The 20592-nt window shown below is 34.5% G+C and overlaps 2 protein-coding genes across 3 annotated transcripts; both read right to left on the bottom strand.

The window, feature by feature from the left end:
* Positions 1 to 2222: 2222 nt before the first annotated feature.
* Positions 2223 to 7883, bottom strand: LOC130982094 (protein arginine N-methyltransferase PRMT10). The gene is made up of 8 exons (XM_057905951.1): positions 7603 to 7883; positions 7217 to 7409; positions 7001 to 7106; positions 6304 to 6493; positions 5774 to 5956; positions 5608 to 5691; positions 4392 to 4611; positions 2223 to 2617 (listed from the first exon to the last, which is right to left on the bottom strand). The coding sequence occupies exons 1-7, from the start codon at positions 7786 to 7788 to the stop codon at positions 4435 to 4437; spliced, it is 1119 nt and encodes a 372-aa protein (XP_057761934.1). The 5' UTR covers positions 7789 to 7883; the 3' UTR covers positions 2223 to 2617; positions 4392 to 4434.
* Positions 7884 to 12318: 4435 nt separating this feature from the next.
* Positions 12319 to 13997, bottom strand: LOC130979315 (probable LRR receptor-like serine/threonine-protein kinase At1g05700). Of its 2 annotated transcripts, none has more exons than XM_057902726.1 (6): positions 13536 to 13997; positions 13372 to 13443; positions 13211 to 13282; positions 13036 to 13116; positions 12792 to 12943; positions 12319 to 12708 (listed from the first exon to the last, which is right to left on the bottom strand). In XM_057902726.1, the coding sequence occupies exons 1-6, from the start codon at positions 13592 to 13594 to the stop codon at positions 12491 to 12493; spliced, it is 654 nt and encodes a 217-aa protein (XP_057758709.1). In that variant the 5' UTR covers positions 13595 to 13997; the 3' UTR covers positions 12319 to 12490. The 2 variants fall into 2 exon arrangements, with proteins under 2 accessions (XP_057758709.1, XP_057758710.1); XM_057902727.1 differs by having other exon boundaries at positions 12319 to 12705.
* Between the last annotated feature and the right edge of the window lie 6595 nt (positions 13998 to 20592).

Genomic DNA, 20592 nt, shown 5'->3' with positions numbered 1-20592 from the left:
TCAAATGCACCTCAAAAAGCACCAACAAGTGCACCTGTATCTGCAGGGAGAACATCACCAACAGCTGCACCAACAAAGGCACCTGAATGGGCACCATCGCAATCTCCCGGTGCATCACCTCCCACAGCTTAAAAAAGATGGTTAACTTAGATTAATTGTATCATATAAAATGAGTACAAATTAAGTAAATACTTCCTGTTAACATCATCATTTGAAATTAAAATAATTAACTAAGGTTTTAAACTAATAAATTATTTTACATTCAAGATGATGGTGGATAAATTATTTATTGGCTCAGGATAGCAAGAATACACTTTAGTTAGAAAAATTATTACTTCTCCTAGAATGTTACTTCTCCATTATTTGGAAGGTGAAGAAGCAACATTATATTACTCACATTTGCTCGTAACCAATGTATATTGGTGTACTAATATCATGCTGCATTGCTTTTATGATGGAGTATGACAAAATTGAAAGGATAATACTATTTTATTATTAAGTTTATTTTTGTTCTTTGTACAGTTAAAGTTAAAACCATCAATATTTGAATTATTCATTTGTGATTTTCTTTTCTAAAATCTGAACAAACTTACTCAATCCGATCAAGTATGGATTAGATTTTCCAACCTTGTCCTTGAGCACACATTAAGATTTTATATAGGTTGAGCAAGTTGAGCAAACATTGTGAGTTTGGTATGACAATTTGAGCTCGTTCCTTGTTAAGAATATCTTTAAGAGAGGAATTTTAGATACAACAAGTACAGAAGGGAGAAATAGGATTCTGAAGAAAAATAGAAGCAAAAAACAAGAAAGAAAAGATGAGAAGATAGATTAAGCAAAAAGAAAAACCATAGAAAACAATGGAAATGAAGAGACACAGGCGCGAAGGATAGTACGAAGGTGATGAGTACAAAATAGAGTAAAGTATTGTTTTAGTCCTCAACGTTTGTAATGAATCCTATTTTCATTTTTAACATTTTAATCGTCCTATTTTTATCAAAAAACGTTTAAAATACCATCAATGTTATTCCAACATCAAATCTCTAACTAATAATTAACGAAACTGATGTACTATTAATAATATTTTTGTTAAAGCTAGATTTGCTCAACCCCCTTTTCCTACCTTCATCCTCTCAACAAGTCTAAATTTCATTCTCCTATTCCATTCTTTCTCTTTCTTTTACACTATTAATTCTCCAAGAGGAATTTGAGGAGGAAAAAGACGGAAATAAGAAAATAAAATTTTGATTTGTTGAGAGGATGAAGGTAGGAGAAAATGATTGAACAAACATAATTTTAACAAAAATATTATTAATAGTACATCAATTTCGTTAAGTGTTAGAAATAGATTTGACGGTAGGATAACATTGATGTCATTTTAAACGTTTTGAAATAAAAATAATACTATTAAAATGTTAGAAACTAAAATAAGATTCATCTCAAGGAGATCAAAATAATACTTTACCCTACAAAACAGCTCTACCCTACAAAACAGCTCCTTTAAATCATGCTTACCCGATTACCCCCCACGATGGAAACTTAGAAATTTAATTCGCCAAGGATGAAGTGGTAAAATGCCCCTACAAATGAGGGGCAAATGTGGAAAAAAACCATCTCAAGCTTCGAGAACACAGCCATCATAACCACACTTGTCTATCCCACCCGTCAATCCTAGCTTGATGCAAAGGGCAGCAATGTGAAGGCTCCAGTAATGAAGAAAGGTTAAAGCAAAGGGACAAATTCAGACAGGCTAGCGTGGAATACAAAGAGTCGTGCCCGAACATGGAGACACGACTTGATGTAGCATAAATGCATAATCTCTCGGGGGAAAAACAAGGTCGAGGAAAGGTACATCAAACTAGGATAGATATTTCCTAAGCATCCCCATATAAGGGGCACTGTTCCGAGCAATCAGGAGACAATGTGTCATTTAGCCTGCAGTCATAAAGCCAGAGAATCCTGCCAAAAAACAAATCTCTCTCATAGTGACCAGATTTCCCACATAAAGAAAACAAATCTCGCCATTTACGAGAATTAATGGCTAAGCCTCAACAATCATCCAGGTATATAACTGGGGAGCCCTGCCTAGACGCCCCATGTACGCAATAGCCCCACTTGAGTTACGCCAGACAATCCTAATTGATCCAAACATCCAAACAGATCTTGTATTCTCGCGCATAGTCTCGGCATCTCGCACTAAACAATATGTATTTGGCAACTCATAAAAAACCTTATAGAAAACTGCATAAAATTACCCAAAATATACAGCAATGCTCTGCAAGTATTCTAATTTTACAGCATAATATTTTCAACTCCCCTAAACATACCTTTTTGAATGCAACATTTTAAACTTTCATCCTACATTACAAAAGCTTAAGGAAAATCTTGTTCTTGAAATGAAGCATCGAAACCAAAATCCTAAAACAACAACATAAAGCAAAAATGGACACAGGCTTCCCTTTAAACTGAACCAAAACCTTGTCGCGACTGGTAATTACGTAACAATAATTTGCTCGTAAGTCCACCAAGTGCCTAGAAGGCCCAAAATTGTTATAAATATGGCGTCAATTGCGTTGTTACAATTCTCCCTGATGATTTGATCACACAATGCTCATTCCTATACAAATATCAAAGGTTAAAAGCAACGGAAAAAAAGAATGGGTGAAGTATTTTTTATCCCAAACGTTTGAGATTTTCTTCAAAAATATCCCTAACGTTTAACTTCAATTTTATCCATCAATTTGAGTCAAAAACTACCCTGGACGTTTTCAATTTGTCCTTTTAGATGACAGTTAACGTCTAGAAGTAGTTTGACTCAAGTCAAAAACATTAGAGACAAAACTGAATAAAATTAAATGTTAGAGTATTTTTGAAGAAAATCGCAAAAGTTGAGGACAAGTATACTTTACCCAAAAGAAAATATGGAACCTGCGTTATCTAAACTTATCAATTGGTTTAGGTTTAGTAAAGAATCATATATATATATATACCCAAATCAGTCCCCAAGGATTTTAAAACCGAACATTTTAGTCCCCAAGAAAAATTAATACATAAAAACATCCTCAAGATTTTACTCCGTCAGACAAATCAGTCTCCAGTTCATTTTTCGACAGAACAATTACCCAAATCAGTCCCCAAGAATTTTAAAAGCGAACATTTTAGTCCCCAAGAAAAATTAATACACAGATCAATTCCCAACCGTTTTCTCCGTCAGACATAATAGTCCCCCGTCTAAAAAAATAAAATAAAATTCTTATCATTATTATTATTAATTGCACAATAATACTGTACCATAATTTTCTACATTTTTTGGACAAAAGTAATGATAAATTTATTTATTAGATTCTTATATATATATAGTCGCTCAATAATAATAATGTTCAATAAAATTATTAAAAATTATTCTACAAGAAATACAAAGTTGAAAATATTTGATGTTTTTGTATTTAATATAATCAAAAGATGTACTATTTTAAAAAGCATGTTTGTATTAAAAGAAAATATTTTAATTTGGATTTCAAAGCATCATTATTCATCTTGCTTGTTTCTAAAGAAAAGTGTATATTAATATACTAGTGTCATCGTCCACATGCATAAAGCTAAGTCAATAATAATAAAGGTTGACATATAGTAAAAGTAAAATGGACAGAAGAGGACTGTTATATCAGAGAAAAACGTTAGGAATTGATCTGTGTATTAATTTTTTCTTGGGACTAAAATGTCCGCTTTTAAAATCCTTGGGGACTGATTTGGGTAATTATTCTGCCGGAAAATAAACCGGGGATTGATTTGTCTGCCGGAGTAAAACCTTAAAAATTTATCTATGTATTAATTTTTTTGGGGAACAAAATGTTCGCTTTTAAAATCCTTAGGTACTGGTTTGGGTAATTACTCTATATATTTAGTTATTATAACACACATTTAATAAATAAAATGATAGATTAAGAAGCACATTAATACACTGGTGTATATATAAATGAAGGGTATTTTAGGAGGGAAAAAAAAAACAATCCACCAAATTCATCTTAATCCCCTTTATATATAACTAGTAGATTAATAGTTTCCACCCTTTTAATTTTTAAATGTCTAGTAACAAATGTAAAATTAATCAAAAGATGATCAGTACTTTATTCAAAGGGTATTTTTGGAAAAACAAAGCTATGTAACCCCCTCCCAATCCAATAAAAGATAATAGATTATGATTTGACAGTAAGTGTTTAGCCATAAATAAAATAACATTTGAGGATCTATATTGTAACAGGAAAAACTTAACAGAGATGAACTTCTACCTTTACCAAATATGTACCTTTTTATATATCTATAATATCACAATTCTTTATAATTAAAAAAATAGCACAATTCATTGAAGCAAAATGAGCTATGGAATCTACCTTCAATGATGCATGAAGTCTTCACAATCAGGAATACGAAATGTTATTCAATATAGTACTTATGTTTGGAAGGAGCAAGAAGCTTCCCAGAATGTTGTTGAATTTCACACCCAAGTTCAACCTCCATAAGACGATGGTTTTCCTTTGAGCGACTCATTAGGAAAGAAATGGTTAAATTATCACCTTCATTCACATGTGTGGGTGGATGCAACAGGAACACCTGATCAATAATTAAAATATGTTATGGCACATAAGTTAACAGAGAACTGAATGAAAGTCATGCCACATAGTAAATGAAGCAAACGAATTCAGACATACAAGACATCATCAAACTGCTATAAATATGAGCACAGTCAATTGAAACATTAGCAAAGACCCATCATTACAGTGATAGTATATAGAAAATGATAGTATATAGATAGTGTAAAGACCTATTTATCCCAGAATGTACGGAAGTTACTATGGTATATTTTAACAATAGAACAACCATTTTAAGGAACCTTAAAAATATGAAAAGTAGGCCCAAAGTTTTGTGATGGACTTGTGGATCTTGAGAGATAGAACCTAGTAAATCCCAGAAAAATTGGAACAGCATTCATAGGTCCCTTAAAAGGTGCTACACTGGACATTTTCGTCCTTCCAATGCTGAAATTCTTTAGAGATTTGATACTTTTTTCCCCTCAAGATAGGCGGCCTACATTAAACCATTTGGGTGCAGTCACTCTCCGAATACTGCATTAATGTGAGATGCTTGTGCACTGAATTGCTCTTTTCCCCCTATAAGTCCATTACACTTTTTTCACGGATTTACTTGATATGTTGTTTTCCTCCGGGTGTAAGTCCACAAAATTCTCAAATGGAAAGGAGTAAACAACTAGAATTTCCCTACCATAATGAAATGGCATTGTTATTAATCATTGAACAACATGCATGCACCATCACTTCAAATCATCCAAACACCACCAATTAAATATATAAATTCAAGTCATTTTTTGTGTTTTTTTCCTTTTTATTTATTTTTTTCGAAAAAGGAGAATTTCATTAAGATGAAGAGAAGAATAATACAAGATAGAGGTTAAGGGATCCTCTATACAAGAACAGAAAAATCAACCAAAAGAGTTGTCTATCACTTCTTTCCATTATGTCCCCAACTACTTTAAAGTTAGAAAACCAGATTGACCAAAATAATTCACCACCAAAATGATGCAGCACACACCTGTTGGCCCCAATGTGTACCACAATCTACACTAGGAGCTGTAGTTAACTCGATCTCCTGCTCTGCTGGATCCTCACCTCTTCCCTGTTGAAGAAAAGCAGGGAATAGTTAGTGTTAGTATATTTGATAGGTATTATGTCATTAACAGGAAAACAGAGTAACTTACCCGAAAATGTACATCAAACCACCCTCCAAACCCACACAACATGTTATCCATAGTTATTGACAACGAGAATTTTGACCTGACTTTTTCTATATCATTCACCGTGGCAGTTAAACAATCAATTTCTTTTATTATAGCAGCAGTTCCTATCACTTGATGTGGATGAAGATTGCTCCATAGTGATGTCTACAAAAATCACAGAAATGCAATTTAGAATTGGCAAAGACAAGATTAAATCAGTTTTGAATGCAAAAAGAAAAGTCACTGCTAGTAAATAAATCTATTGGAGCTGTTTGGCCATAAAAAATAAAGCATTCATTGGACTTTTCCGTTGGATTTTATGAATATATATCAGTCAGCTCCAAAAGATTTTATCTAAATTCCACTTTAAGAAGGTTTTTGCTCATTATAAACAGATACAAAGGTCAAATAAAAATTTAAATTAGGATACGAAAGACTCCAAACAAAAGTGACGATATTATTTTGACTGAAACTAACCATTATAATTAAGGTACGCGAAGTGCAGAACTTGCCTGTAGATAGTATTTCCTCTGCTCCTCAGAAAAGGGCTTTGTTAGAGTACTCATGTCAACACCATAGTAGGTCTTTGTTTCATCAACAAAGTTGTGCCAATCATCCATAGCTGACTGGTAGTCACCCATTTTATGATCTCCTATCCCAGTCCTGATAGGTGCCATCCACATGCGAGCATGGCTAGGATACCTGACAAAAATAAAGGTCTCTTTTAATGATTCCAAAGGAAACACTTAAAAGCACCAAAATGGCCATTCACGGACAAGGAATTTTATAGAAATCATAACTCATAAGTTACTGCTCAATATCGACTTCCATGTAAAATGTTCATCAGTTTGGTATTAAAAAAAACCTTAAGTTACTACACAGTTGATAATGTACTTAAAAAGGCATAGTAAATACAATATTGAATATTCTAAGCTAAGATAATAAATCAACTGAAGACCAGAGTACAAAAAGTAAAGAATCTGAGCCAACTCATTTTTTAGAACATTGTTCCCAGTTCGCACGGCACTATAGCGTGTTGACTAATAATTTTCAGACTTTTTTATTATGTTTAAAATTACAAAGCAATCAAGTAATGGACTGTGTAGCAGTAGGTGCACAACAATTGACAAGTCAGTAGCCATCAAATCATGAAAATGTATCAAAACAATCCTTTCTGCTGTAATTTCGATTGCCACAAGTGGTACTTACATAACTCCTGTTGGTTTGAGCCAGCGGTCACGAGCACATATAACTGAATCAAACATGGATTCGCGCAGGAGGAAGTAACCCATCCATTCAGAGATGATAACATCAACTGCAAGTTTCCCAATTTTACATTCAAGACCATTACAAATACTAAAAGGAGAAAACACAAAAAGTTTTGAAATTTCCACTATAAAAGCACAGATATCTACTAGCTCAAACCTTTCTCTGGCAGTGTAATTTCCTCCATTGAGCCCTCAATGACTTCAACTATATTCTGGAGATTATTTGCTCTAACAAGAGAACGCGCATGTTCAGACATCTTTGTAGCTTCCACTGCATATACCTTCCTTGCACCTGCTTGTGCTGACCATATAGCAAGAATGCCACTTCCAGTTCCCACATCCAAAACAGTCTTCTCCACATAAACCAAGCCAGCAGAAAATCACTCCCATGTATAACAATAATGGTGATACAAGAAAACACTCCAACCCAAGCATTTTAAGTTACAACAACAAATCAGAACATGTTAGAAAAAGCAAAAACAAAAATCACATCTTAAAACCTAATGCGTAATTTGTTTTTAATTATTTTCTAATTAGGGTTACCTTCCCATTAAAGTGATGCTTGTTCTCGAAGATGGCATTGAAGTAAGCGTCCATGCGAACCCGATCGGAGAGCATCTCCTTCTGGTGGTAGAGGAAAGCGTAGGTGCAGAAGTACTGCGCATAGTCAACGCCCTTGTCGACAGGATTTCCACGGCCACCAGCGGCGGCGTTCGCTGAGGTCCCCATGTTACGGTGACTCTCGCTCTGCACCCGTCAAGAACGCTGTTCAATTTTTAGGGCAGGCTTGGTTTAGCGGTAGGGTTCGGTTCGGTTACTTCGGTACTCTCTGCTTATATATAAACTAAGCTTTCGTTTTTATTTGTCATTTTATTTTCCAAACTTAGACTAACTAAACCAACAATTTAGTTAGAGAAACATTAAAAAAAAATAACACTTTTATATTTTATTTATATTAAAATTTAATACTTAAAATTAAGTATTGGTCAAAAATAATATATTTTATTAATTATATTGTAGTGCTCATTTAATTACGCTAATCATGTTCTCAAGTTTAGCTTAATATGATTTTATAGGAGAAATATTTAATTAAATTTTATTAGTGAGACTTATTATTTTTTATAGTATGAAATTTGAATTTTGATTCTTTAAAATGAAAATATTGATAAAATGATAAAGTGATAGATTAATCATCATGAATTTATAATTCTGCTACTTTATTATTTTAGCAACTCTCACATTCTAAAAGAGCTTGATTTACAAGATTTTATAAATGACTAATTTGGATTGGTTGAGTGGTTAATATTAATTTTTTTATTTTTTAATTTTAAGACCATTTATGTTAAATTATTAAAAAAGAGAGTTTAGAGCATAGAAACATATTTGAATTCATGAGTATAATTGAAAAAAATTTATTCTTTAATTATTTTTCAACCAAAACCTTCTATATTCCTGATAAGGATGAATCTCAATTTCTCTTATGGAAAAAGTGTTACCGAGACAGTTTTGAAGTGTTGGGGACCAAAACCCTGAGTCAGTATTTATATTTAAGTGTGGATACTCATTAAATTCTAAAATCCAAATAAAATAGTATCTCTAATTTTATTCTCATTTGATTCCAAATCAAAAGTAATAATGATTTATTTAATCACAATAATTGAAATCATCGTTATGTAAGTTATATAATGTGAAATAGCTAATTTGTGATTATAATTAATATATATATTGCTTATAAATATATTAGAAAATAATATTTGTTTAATAATCTTCTAATTGGGCTATACATATATGTTTTTCTCACACAATCACATCTTATAAACCTTATGCGTGCATCTGAATGCTATTTTTCTAATTACTTTAATAATTTGGTCCGTCTCATATATCAATTATGGAATTATCACAGCTTTTATCATCTTAGTATTGCGACAAAACCACGATAATCACCATACTAATATACTCAATGACACTGAACAAATTTGGATGAAAAAATTCAAAAATTATATGCAAAAATGATCTCATGCATGCCTATTTTCATTTGGTTCAACTTTAATAAATTTATGAAATCAGGAGTCAAAGTGAAAACAAAACTGAATTCTTTATTTTTGCAAAAATACTTATATTCGTAAATTTGTCTAAACTAAATGAACATCCAAATGCATACTCCTACTGATGCGTTCGCATCATTAGTTGTTTTTCTTGCTTTAATTCATTATTTTCATAGGTTTAATTATAGTTTTATCTTCTAATCTTACCAATTTTAAGTATCTTGTACTACTGAGGTGTTTGTTAAGTGTTTTCAAGAAATTATAATCAAAACAGAGGTAAATCAAATAGCAAAGAGAGGTTGATCAAGGAGCAAGATTTAGTATAAAGAATGGAGAGCCAAGGACGTAGAGTCAAGCCATGCAAGTCATGCACCTAAATAGAAGACAGGAAATGCCACGCCCTATAGGAAGGAAGAGAGGGCGGGCCACGCCCCACAACTATCAAACCAAGCATGCCAGGCCTAGGACAGGGCATGCCATGCCCAAACAAGAAAGAGTCAAGGGGTGTCACATGCATGGCAAGGCAAGCCACGCCTCGGACAAGAAGCACTTGGCGTGCCATGCCCTATGGAACTAAGCAAGGGCTTGCCACGCCCAAGCAAGAAATCAACCTTGGGAGCAAATTCATAATGTTGTCCATCTTGACCTCTTCATACTCCAGTGACCATAACTTGAGCTAGTGAGCTCCAAATGAGGCAATTTTAGTAGCATTAGAAAGCTAACATCTAGAGTTTTGCCACAATATACATATGTCTATAGTGAACGTTCAGTTTGGACTGCAAACAATCTTCATCTTTGTAGTTCAAAAATCAACGCTGGAAGGAAAAATACATGGTGTGCCAAGCCCAAGATAGCAAGTGGCACACCCAAAACACCCAAGACATAGCGTGCCACGCTCAGACAAGCAAGTGACACGCTCAAACATCCTCCTACACGCCCAAAAGCCTAAATTTCAAAGCAAGCAAGCCCACAAACCCCTGGAGCCATTCAAATTCAAAGGCGTGCCACATGAAGAAAAGAGTGTGCCACGCCCTAACCAAGAGAAGTCCCTGGAAGCACTTCAAGATGAAGGGTGTGACACGCCCAATAAAAAATAGACATGTCACGCCAGGAAATGGGCGTGCCATGCCCTAGCCCAATTCAAGTCCTGGGAATGTTTTCCAAACTCAAGCTTGCCACGAGGAGTGTGAGCATGCCACACTAGCCCAAAACCTGCCTTGTTCAGCATTGATTCGTATCAAGCCCAACCTTGAAGATTTTATTTCAATTTGAATATTGAAGAAGACTTTGTAATTAATTAGTTTGAATTCCTTTGATTATGATTTGAAATTTAAGATTTGAATTAGTTAGAGACTATCTTAATTATTCTGATTAAGATAAGATTAGAATTTGAATTTGAATTAGAAATCCTAGGTATAATTAAGTGAATTACATTCATAGAAGAAGGTCGGCGGGGGAGGATCTTCGGATCCCGCACGTAGCGTTTCTTCTTCCTTTAAACAGTCCAAAAAGTATATCTTCGCTTCTGAAAGAGTCGTCCAACACGCTCAGTGAGGTGTCTCACGTCCTGCATATAGAAAACAACAAATATATATGGAATGAGAATTGGAGGTTCTCAGCATGGTATAGGTGTCCACATAGATAATATATAGTTCCGGAAAAGGTGGAGGCATTCCTAGAACTCTGACATTCAGAATCAAACTTAAAAGCAATACTAAACCATAAAGTTTGGTAATCTACCCAAGGATTCTCATTTATAAACTAACTCTTCACTTTTTGTCTCCTCTAACCCTCCAAATCACCGATGTAACAACCCTCGCCACGCCTCCACCACACGAGGGATCTCTCAGTTGTAAAGACAAACAAAACAGATAAAGAAAGCACACATATAAATAGCAGTTACAACACAAAAATCATATAGCAGTTAATCACAGATAAGCACTTAGGCAAATTAAAACAAATGCATACCCAAACAAGTTATACAAATGCACATGATGTATGTCTGTCCTACTGGCCGTGAGCTCACGTGTCGATTAAATTGCCAGAGCCCGGCACATCCGGTAGCTAACCTGGACATTGTCTCTAGGTTGCGCATCCCCAGGAGAAACACAAACGAAGGAGAGTGCCTTTCCACATCGAAGGAGTGTGCCTTTCCACCTTGCAACCAAAGAAAGATGTGGGAGAAAATAATATGAAGGAGCGTGTCTTTCCACCTTTCCCACACCCACATCACAACAAGAGAGGAAATCCTTCATCCTCAACTTTCCAAAACTGTGAGCGGGACAAAACAACCGTCCTTACAACATCGATCATAATCTCATTCCATTCACAATCACAAAGAATGCGGGAGAATGAATCGAGGGATTAGCGCCCTATTGCCTTCCCCACATCCAACAAATCAATATCATCATTGCCATTAATTATGTCTCATTCATCCTCAAATTCATTATTTTTTATTCATATTCATTCAAAATTCATAATCAAATTCAGTCCTCAACCTTCCTCTTCCTCATCTCTTACCCGGAGTAGGTGGATAACGCCACTGCATCTTACCCGTATCTCAACCCTTTCCCAGAACAAATGGATAACACCACTGCATCTTACCCGCACTACAAGAAAAATACCCATTCAGGTACATTTGAAAAGTGTAGCTAAAAGTGAAAAAAATGATGCCTTAGGCTACGGCTACGTTTTTTGGGCTACGGCTACGCTTTTTGGAGTGATTCCTATTCGGCCGTTGCCTATTCTCAAAGGCTACGCTTTTCTGCACCAAGGGCTACGCTTTTGGCTTTTAGAAATAGGGTACACTTTTCAAGTGATGCTGTCCAAGACCAAAGGCTACGCTTTTCAGCTTCCATTTTTGCCAGAATAGGCTACACTTTTCAACGCTACTGCATCACCTGTAAAGCGTAGCCACATTATATACCATGGCTACCATTTATAAGTGTAGCCTTAGGTCCCTCTTTTTTTTTAATTTTCTATATATATATATTGTACATAATATTTAGTAATCATGATTACATGTATCATTTTAGATTTTTAATTAAATGAATTAAATATTATAAAATAAAAATAAATACATAATAATAAATAATTTCTTTAAATAATAAAAATGATCTTTCAACAAAAAATATATTTATAATGAACCAAAAATATTGGAATGAACATAATTTTAAATATTTATAAATCTCACACTAAGTTAAACATACCCACTAAATTAAACATATTCTAAATAAATTATCCATCTCAAAATCTGGCCTAAAGAGCATTTTTCTAGGAGGGACTATTAAAAATCAAGCTGGATGAGCAAGTGTTACTGTCATAATCAAGATTCTCCTCTTCTATTGTTCTCACCGGGTGAATAGTGCTTGAAATTGTAGATATACTTAGGCTGAGTTTGAGTCTAAAGGAGACAATATTTTGACAGCAACTTCAGTATCACCTACATAGCCATGATACACTGTTCCAGATGCTCCTTTTCCCACAACCCTTTTAAAATTGTTGGTAATTTTTTGGACTTCAGCATAGCTAAATTGCTGTTTATTTAACTCTAACTCCATCTTTATTCTTGAATATGCTCTCAGATTCCCCATTTCAGAGGCTACTATATGTGGAAATAATGCATTTAGTAAAATATAAAGCTAACTGTCTTAGAAATTAAACCAAACATAGAAGATTATCATATACCTCTATGTCTTTTGAATATGAAGAAAGAAGTGATTGTTATTGCTAGAATCACAAAACCTCCACCTAGTGATGCCACCAATGGGACCACAACTTTATTACTATTGCTACATGAACCTGAATAGCAAAGACCTTGATTTCCTCCAAAACTTGCACTTACAATAATAATAAAAATAAATAAACATGTTAGTAACATAAAATATTACTATTTCGAACTGAAATTTGAGGTATAAACTATAAAACATACCTGGTTTTGAACATGCCATTATTTGACTTCTCTCTGAGTTGCATTGGAACTGCTCCTGTTAGTTGATTCCCTTCCAGGTTCCTTCATTGGAGGAAAATGTTGAGTGTTGTCACTTATTTTATATTTTATAAATTTATTCAGAAATAAGTTTTCAATATAAAAATATCTTACTTACAGAACTTTCAAGGAATGAAGTCGAGATAAGAAATAAGGCACTGATCCTGTCAAACTGTTGTTTGATAAATCCCTGAAATTGGAACAAATTACTTTTACTCAACTCTTGAAATTTATACCTCAGCATTTATAATTGTACATCTGATGGATTCAGTGACTTACAAATATCCTATTGACTTCAAATTGGATATGGCTGATGCTATGTTTCCAGTTAAACCACTGGAAGATAAGTTCCTACAACCATCATGATTATAAATAAGTTTCATCAATTTCATCCAAGAGAAAATTATATAGTTTCATCTACTATAAAATTAACCAAAACTTACAAGTATATGATCCGTGGAGAAGAAGAACTAGCATAGCTGCAATTAACACCATTCCACATGTAACTTAGTGGAATGCATGGATCTCCTTGTCAATTTCTTTTATCCCATAATTTGACTTCACATTCATGATAGTTGACCATCGCATCTCTTGAAGACCCACACTAGGAGGGTATGAACCCAATGGAATAAAGAATCTAATCAGCTTTCACATAAAATAAATCAAGAATTATTATCCAAACCATCAACACTACAACACTCAAGAACTAGAATAAAATGTTCAAAGTTCATTAACTAAAGCTAATTCTAATTTGAAATCCTAATTCAAACTAAGTTAAACCTAAAAATTCAAGTCTAATTAAATTCATACAAAATCTAAACAACAAAATTAAAATTAACCTAGAGACTTAATCAGCTACAAGATAAAAAAAAATGAAACCTGGTGCAAATTGACAAATATGAGTTACATGGAGAGGGGGAGGATGCTATTTGAACTTAGAAAAGATGGTCATACCTATCCAAAGTTCTTTACCTCTTAATTTGATCCAAAATGCCAATGTTGCAACAAGTGAAATCCCACATAGGTAGAATGCTCCTAGATTTATGAAAAGCCCAAGGTGTTGCCATCCACAGCCTCTAGATATGCAAACAGAAGATTTATGGTAGATAGTATTTAATCTAACCTGGTAGCAGCCCCAATTCCAAAAGGAATAGAATAGTGTTAAGATCGTATCGAGACTGCATAAGAAAAATCTGACTTAGATTTCTAACAAAAAAAGTTATGCTATGTTATAAAACTTACCAAACTGAAAGAACTGATGTTTCAAGTTCTGAATCTGCTAAAATGATAGAATCAAAAATCAGTAAATAATCTCAACAAGAGGAAACAGAACATAATTCATAAGGTATTAGTTATACTACAGGAATCTCAAATCTAGCATTTAATTATATATAAAATGCAGTCAATTACAACATGAAGCAAACAATAAGTTTTGTTACCAATTTAGAATTATGGACCTGACTCAACTCTAAAAGCAATTTCACAGGAGAAGGCTATTTGGCCATATTCCTAGACGATATCGATATGGAACTTGTCAATTACAAAAAAAAAATCATCAAAAAAGGAAACATAAAACCATATAAATTCACTCAATTATTGTTTAGAGCTTCACACATTTATCTGATGTTATCAATCCAAATATCATCATCACCTACACAACTGAATAAGCACTTTCAGGTTCCAACATCAATTAAGATGAAAGAAATTCTCACAAGCTGCACATAAAAAAAAGATACTCACCCTGTACTAACTCTGGACTCAACTAACTTGGAGAGTTGTGTCAATGCCTCCCTTGAAAGCTTAACTTTCTGAATGTCACTGTCCTGCCTGTACCCTTCATCTCCAACAACAAATCCATGTCCTGATTTTATATCTGTACACCAAAACCAACATAAAAATAAAAACAATAATCAATCAGATAAATAACAGATTAAATCTTGTTTGCCTACAAAAAAAAACACAGCTTAATTCTTTAGTTTTCAGATGAATTTCTGGTTTACATGATTAAGGAGAATTTAAATTGGTAATCAAATTTCTATGTAAAACACCCAAAGCAAAGAAAACATAACCAAAAAAAGCATCAGAGAGGAATATAGCTTGAAGCTGGAAATTGAAAGCAACCACTATGTTCAAGGAATGCGTATGAATCAAGACATCAATCAGAATATTTCAGTGTGATACTTGTTCTTTTCACTAATTTTTCCTTCAGATACTAAACTAATTGAAAACCTAAAATTAGAACCCAAAACCCCCCAAAAATTCACAGAACCAATTGAAAATTGATACATACCTTCTTTATCTCAATTAGCCACTATCAAAACCATACACACCTTCGAACTGAAAAGTGAGAGTGGGTTACAGAATGAGCGAGAAAGAGATGATACAGAACAGAGAACGCTTACCTGGTGACAGAGGATACGACCATGGCGATGAGCGACGATGGTGAAGAAGAGATGAGCGGCGATGCAACGGCTTGGAGACGGTGCAGCAGCTCAGCGGCGAGTTCCAGTCAACGGCAGCGCGGCGACAGAGCACAACGGCGGCGATACATCCCTTCGAGATCCTCGGCGGCGGTATATCAGCCTGGCGGCGGCAAAACGGCAACGGCAACAAGCCCTAACAGTGGCAGTGGAGCTTCAGCGGCACAAAGCACCCCTTTCTTCTCTCCTCTATTGCGTTTTCTCTCTTCCTCGAGCTTTCTCTCTCTCACTGGCATTCGACGATCTCTTCTTCTTCCCGTTCTCCCCCTTAGCTTTTTGATTTCTTCGTGTGTGTGTTGAGTGAGGATGAGGGTGCGTGTTGCGTGAGTGAGGGAGTGAGGACTGAGGGTGGGTGATCGAGGGTTCCTCCAAAATTTCACTAACTGTTTATTTGGTATTTTATATTAGGAGACACTTCTAAAACGCACCCAAAACTTAATAAATGGGTTACTTTTTAAAAGCGCTCCCATTGGTCTAAAAAATGTACCCATAGCTTTTTAGATTTGGCTACGCTTTATAATTGATATTTAAAATATCTAAGGAAACGCTTTTGAAGTGATGCCTCAATAATGTTTCCTTTTCTCTTATAAAAGGGCACCATGCGGCTACGCTTTTTAAATGTAGTTTAAAAAAAGTGTGGCTGAATGGGTATTTTTCTTGTAGTGCCGGAGTCTCAACTCAATTAAAATTAGTTTCATTTTCAAAATTATTTTCAATATCATTACAATTCAAACCTCGTCATCCTTCATTCTCATAACTAACCTCATCATCAATCCTATCTCATTCAACTTCATCCTTGCTTCATTAATTCAATTATTTACTTCACAAAATCTTCTTTAGTGTTAATCTAATTTCCCTAATAGGTTCGCTCTCCGTTCAAAGCCTAAAAGTTAGCTATCGGATCTTAGACAAAGTTTTCAGAGGTTTGGAAAACTTAGAAGAATAGTTGATAGTTCAAAAATAGTAAATTTTCATCAAAACAGTGGTTTCGGAGGTTTACTGGCTTACAGGAAAGGTCAAATAGTAAAAAAAGAATTTTAGTATAAAACAGAGTATTGTGCATACGCATGATACTGTGGATACGCATGCACAAGACAACTTTTCCAGCATGTGCGTACGCATCACGGTGTGCGTACGCACAACTTGCAGATCCTCAGGGTGTTCGTGCGCACACCCCTCATGCATACGCACGAGCCAAAATGCACTCCCTGGTCTTTGCGTGCGCACACTAGCATGTGTACGCACACACATACCAGAAATTCTGGTTTTCTGCAACTTAGGAAAATTCAGTTTTCGGCTCCCAACTTTTAATATCCATAACTTCCTCTACAAAATTCTGGTTTCCACAAAATTTATACTGTTTTAAAGCTTTTAAAATTTCTTTAATTTGAAAAAATTTTTCATTCAAATCGAAAATTTGAGGCTCAAGTTATGGTTCACCAATGTTCGTTAAAAATCAAGTTTTATCAAAAATCTCCAAAACCTTTATATTTCCAAAACCTCAATTCATAAACCACTATTTTACTTCCAAAACAACTCCAATGCTCCCAAAATCATATTCGCCTATTTTTCAAACACTTCTCATCATCAATACATACTATCTCATCCATCCGCCCAATAATTTTCAACCCAATTTCAAACATCATTCATCAAAATATCATCAATCATCACAATCATCATTAACTATCATAAACCTCATTAATAATAATTATCATAACATTTTCATAATAGACTCAATATTTTCACTAGAAATCACTAAACCTCAACATATTCACTTAGTTAAACTTGTCCTACGGTTAATGATAAACCCCATTTTTAGGGTTTATCTTGTATTGAATTTAGAGTATTTTGATAACCTTTTCTCGCATTTAACCTATGAATTGGCACGGTTTTGTAATCTCTCCCGTATTTATGCTTAAGTGTAAAAACATGCTTTTTAAGCCTTATTTTGATGAATTCTAGTTCATCTTTGATTCCATAAGATGCCTTGATATGTTTGCTAGTAATCTCAGGTTGAAATAGGCTAGTCATGGATCAAGGGAGCAAGGAAGAAAGCATGCAAGTGGAGAGAATCACAAAAGCCAAAGAAATTGATCTCGACCAAGCACGCTCGCGCGCACATTGCAGAATCGGCCAGGGACGCGCACGCGTACCGTGCGCGCACGCGTCGATGACAGCACATGACTTCATTAATGCAACACGTGCCTGGCGATTTGAGAGGGTTTCTGAACCCATTTTGGCGCCAATTGCTAAGAGAAAGGAATAAAAGGATGAAGGATTAAGGGGAAGGCATCCAACAAGTCTAGCATATAGTATACTTAGATTTAGTTTAGAGTTTTGAGAGAGAAACTCTCACTTCTCTCTAGAATTAGGATTAGGGTTAGATTAAACTCTTTTCTTAGATCTAGGTTTAACTCTTGCCTCAATTTACTTCTCCTTCATCAAGTCTTAATCTTCTCCTCTTCCCCTTTCTAGTTATGCACTTTAATAATTGTAATTCTTCATTTTGTTTTGGATAGATTGTTGTTCATTTGTTTTCTTTCAATAATGCAATTTGAGGTAATTCATGATAATTGTGATTTCCTTGATTTGTTGTTGTTAGTTCTTTGCAATAATTGTTGCTAGATTTCATTCTTGTTGTTGATTTACTATGCTTTCCTTTTATGCCTTCTAAGTGTTTGATGAAATGCTTGGTTGGATTTTAGTGTAGGTTTTGTTCCTCTTGGCTTAGGTAGAGTAATTAGTGACACTTGAGTTATCTAATTCCTTTGTTGATTGATAATTAGAAGTTGCTAATTGATTTGAATGCCTCTAAAGCTAGTCATTCCTCTAGGAGTTAATTAGGACTAGAGGGATCAAATTGATTCATCCACTTGACTTCCCTCCATGGTTAAGAGGTTAACTAAGTGGGAGCAATGAACAATTCTCATCACAAATTGAGGAGGATAACTAGGATAGGACTTCTAGTTCTCATATCTTACCAAGAGCTTTATTAGTTGTTAGTTTATTTTCATTGCCATTTACTTTCATGCCTCTTATCAAAACCCCAAAATAACTCATAACCAATAACAAGACACTTTATTGCACTCCCTAGGGAGGACGACCCGAGGTTTGAATACTTTGGTTTATAAATTTAGGGGTTTGTTACTTGTGACAAACAATCTTTTGTATGAAATGGTTATTGTTGGTTTAGAAACTATACTTTACAACGAGATTTCATTAGTGAAATTCTAAACCGTAAAAAATTCAATCATCAGTTAACTAGCCTAAGTTTTCACGTAACATTATATATTATCTACTAGAAACCAAAATCATACCTTGACCGATTTCTCCCCAAGCCACAAACGCCATAAATTCTCTTCTCCGCAAGCCTCAAGGTCTTCAAATAAACTCAACCAACTTACATCCACCATAACTTAGTTCCAATTCACGACTTTAACTTCAATTTCACATGAATTCAATCTAACACTACACAATTTCATATATAGCCACAATTTAAAATTTTTAATCCTCACAAAAATCAAATATTGACAAGGGTTAGGGTTTTCTTACCATTACCCATGGGTTAAATGGACAAAACCCAGTGATTACCTACTGCTAGAGTTCACCTAAACTATCAAAATTATTCAATTCTTCAATACCCAAAATCTAAGATTTGCAAAAATAAAAAGGGGAGATTCGGGTGAGAAAATGTGATTTTCTTACCAAATTCTTCAAAGAATTTTGTAAAGAATTCTGAGACAAATGCATGGTCGCTGACAACTCGTCAATCAGAGCTTTGGATTGAAAGTTACAAGGATTTAAAGTTTGGAGTGATTTAAGGGTTAGGGTTCCTTCTACCATCTCTCTTCTCAGCATGGTTGGCACAAATGAACGGGGAAAAAGGCTGTTTACAAGCCTTATATGTGGGTTATGTGAGTGGGCTTGGGCCTATTTGGGCCCGGCTTACTCGATCTAGCTCGTTGGCCCAATTTTGGGCTAAAACCATTAAAATTAGTGTCAAAATTTATATTTTAATTATTTTTATTCTTCTAACTTATCAAATTTAATTTTTTAATTTCTTTAAATAATTAATTTATTAGTTAATTATTTACTAATTATCTGGGTTTTACATACATCGTAAGTGTGGCCAGACACTTATATCTTTTCGAATGAGTTATATATATATATATTGAATGATTATGGATTTTTTAGCTTGGGGATGCGCACACGCAGGGACTATTCAGGGTTAGTTACCGGATATGTCGAGTTTGGCTGGATAACCGACAGATGAGACTCATCAGCCATAGGTCAAGCATGCATCATGTAACACCCTACCACACAGAGCCTTATGCTTAAGTCATAAAACTGAGGTGGCAAGGTATTACGACATCTAAAAGTAAAATATATATAATAATAGTTGAAAAAAATTTTATAACGGGGAGCCTTTGAAGGAATGTCTAAAACAAAAGTCGTAATGCTCACATCAACAGAAAACTTGCGTACGAAGAAACGTAAAATATAAGTATATGAATAATAAAAAGGGAGTGTCAAATATACAAATATTCAAACTCCAGGCTCAACCTGCGAAGCTAAGGTTTGGTCGGAGAATATTTATATAAGCATATACGAGATAAACCCAAAAAGGTCCAAAAGACAGCTTACCGAACCTGTTTCTCCAAATCAACCTCTAGGAGGGACAAAGTATAATATATATATAGTGGAGAGATAAAGGTATCCATATATATATATAGTCATAACCAAAACATAAACCCAAAACACAAGAATCCTTCGCTGACAGATGCTCGCAGAATGCTTCAGCGAGGTGCCACTTGTTCTGCATCTGAAAAATAACAAATATCCATATGGAATGAGAATCAGAGGTTCTCAGCATGGTAGTGGTGCTGCATACATAAGATATAAGCTCTCGGAAAAGCCAGAGGCAATCCTATAACTCCGACACTCAGATAATAAAACTTAAATATTCAAAAATGAAAACCAGAAGTAGGGTGATCCTATAAGCTTCCTAAATTTAACCAAA

Source organism: Arachis stenosperma, chromosome 5, assembly GCF_014773155.1.
Source record: "Arachis stenosperma cultivar V10309 chromosome 5, arast.V10309.gnm1.PFL2, whole genome shotgun sequence".
In the NCBI taxonomy this organism is placed as follows: Eukaryota; Viridiplantae; Streptophyta; class Magnoliopsida; order Fabales; family Fabaceae; genus Arachis; species Arachis stenosperma.
Note: the sequence above shows the minus strand (reverse complement) of the source record. Positions and strands in the feature narration are given on the sequence as shown.

What these genes read in the sequence shown, in the direction of transcription:
- LOC130982094 (XM_057905951.1), bottom strand. Translation starts at nt 7,788, where the DNA reads ATGGGGACCTCAGCGAACGCCGCCGCTGGTGGCCGTGGAAATCCTGTC. An exon ending in AATTACACTGCCAGAGAAAG is followed by an intron (nt 7,107 to 7,216) that starts GTTTGAGCTAGT and finishes GGAAACTTGCAG; the next exon opens with TTGATGTTATCATCTCTGAA. An exon ending in AGAGGAAATACTATCTACAG is followed by an intron (nt 5,957 to 6,303) that starts GCAAGTTCTGCA and finishes TGATTTTTGTAG; the next exon opens with ACATCACTATGGAGCAATCT.
- LOC130979315 (XM_057902726.1), bottom strand. Translation starts at nt 13,594, where the DNA reads ATGTGGAATGGTGTTAATTGCAGCTATGCTAGTTCTTCTTCTCCACGG. An exon ending in TTGAAGTCAATAGGATATTT is followed by an intron (nt 13,283 to 13,371) that starts GTAAGTCACTGA and finishes TTCCAATTTCAG; the next exon opens with GGATTTATCAAACAACAGTT. An exon ending in CTTCATTCCTTGAAAGTTCT is followed by an intron (nt 13,117 to 13,210) that starts GTAAGTAAGATA and finishes CCTCCAATGAAG; the next exon opens with GAACCTGGAAGGGAATCAAC.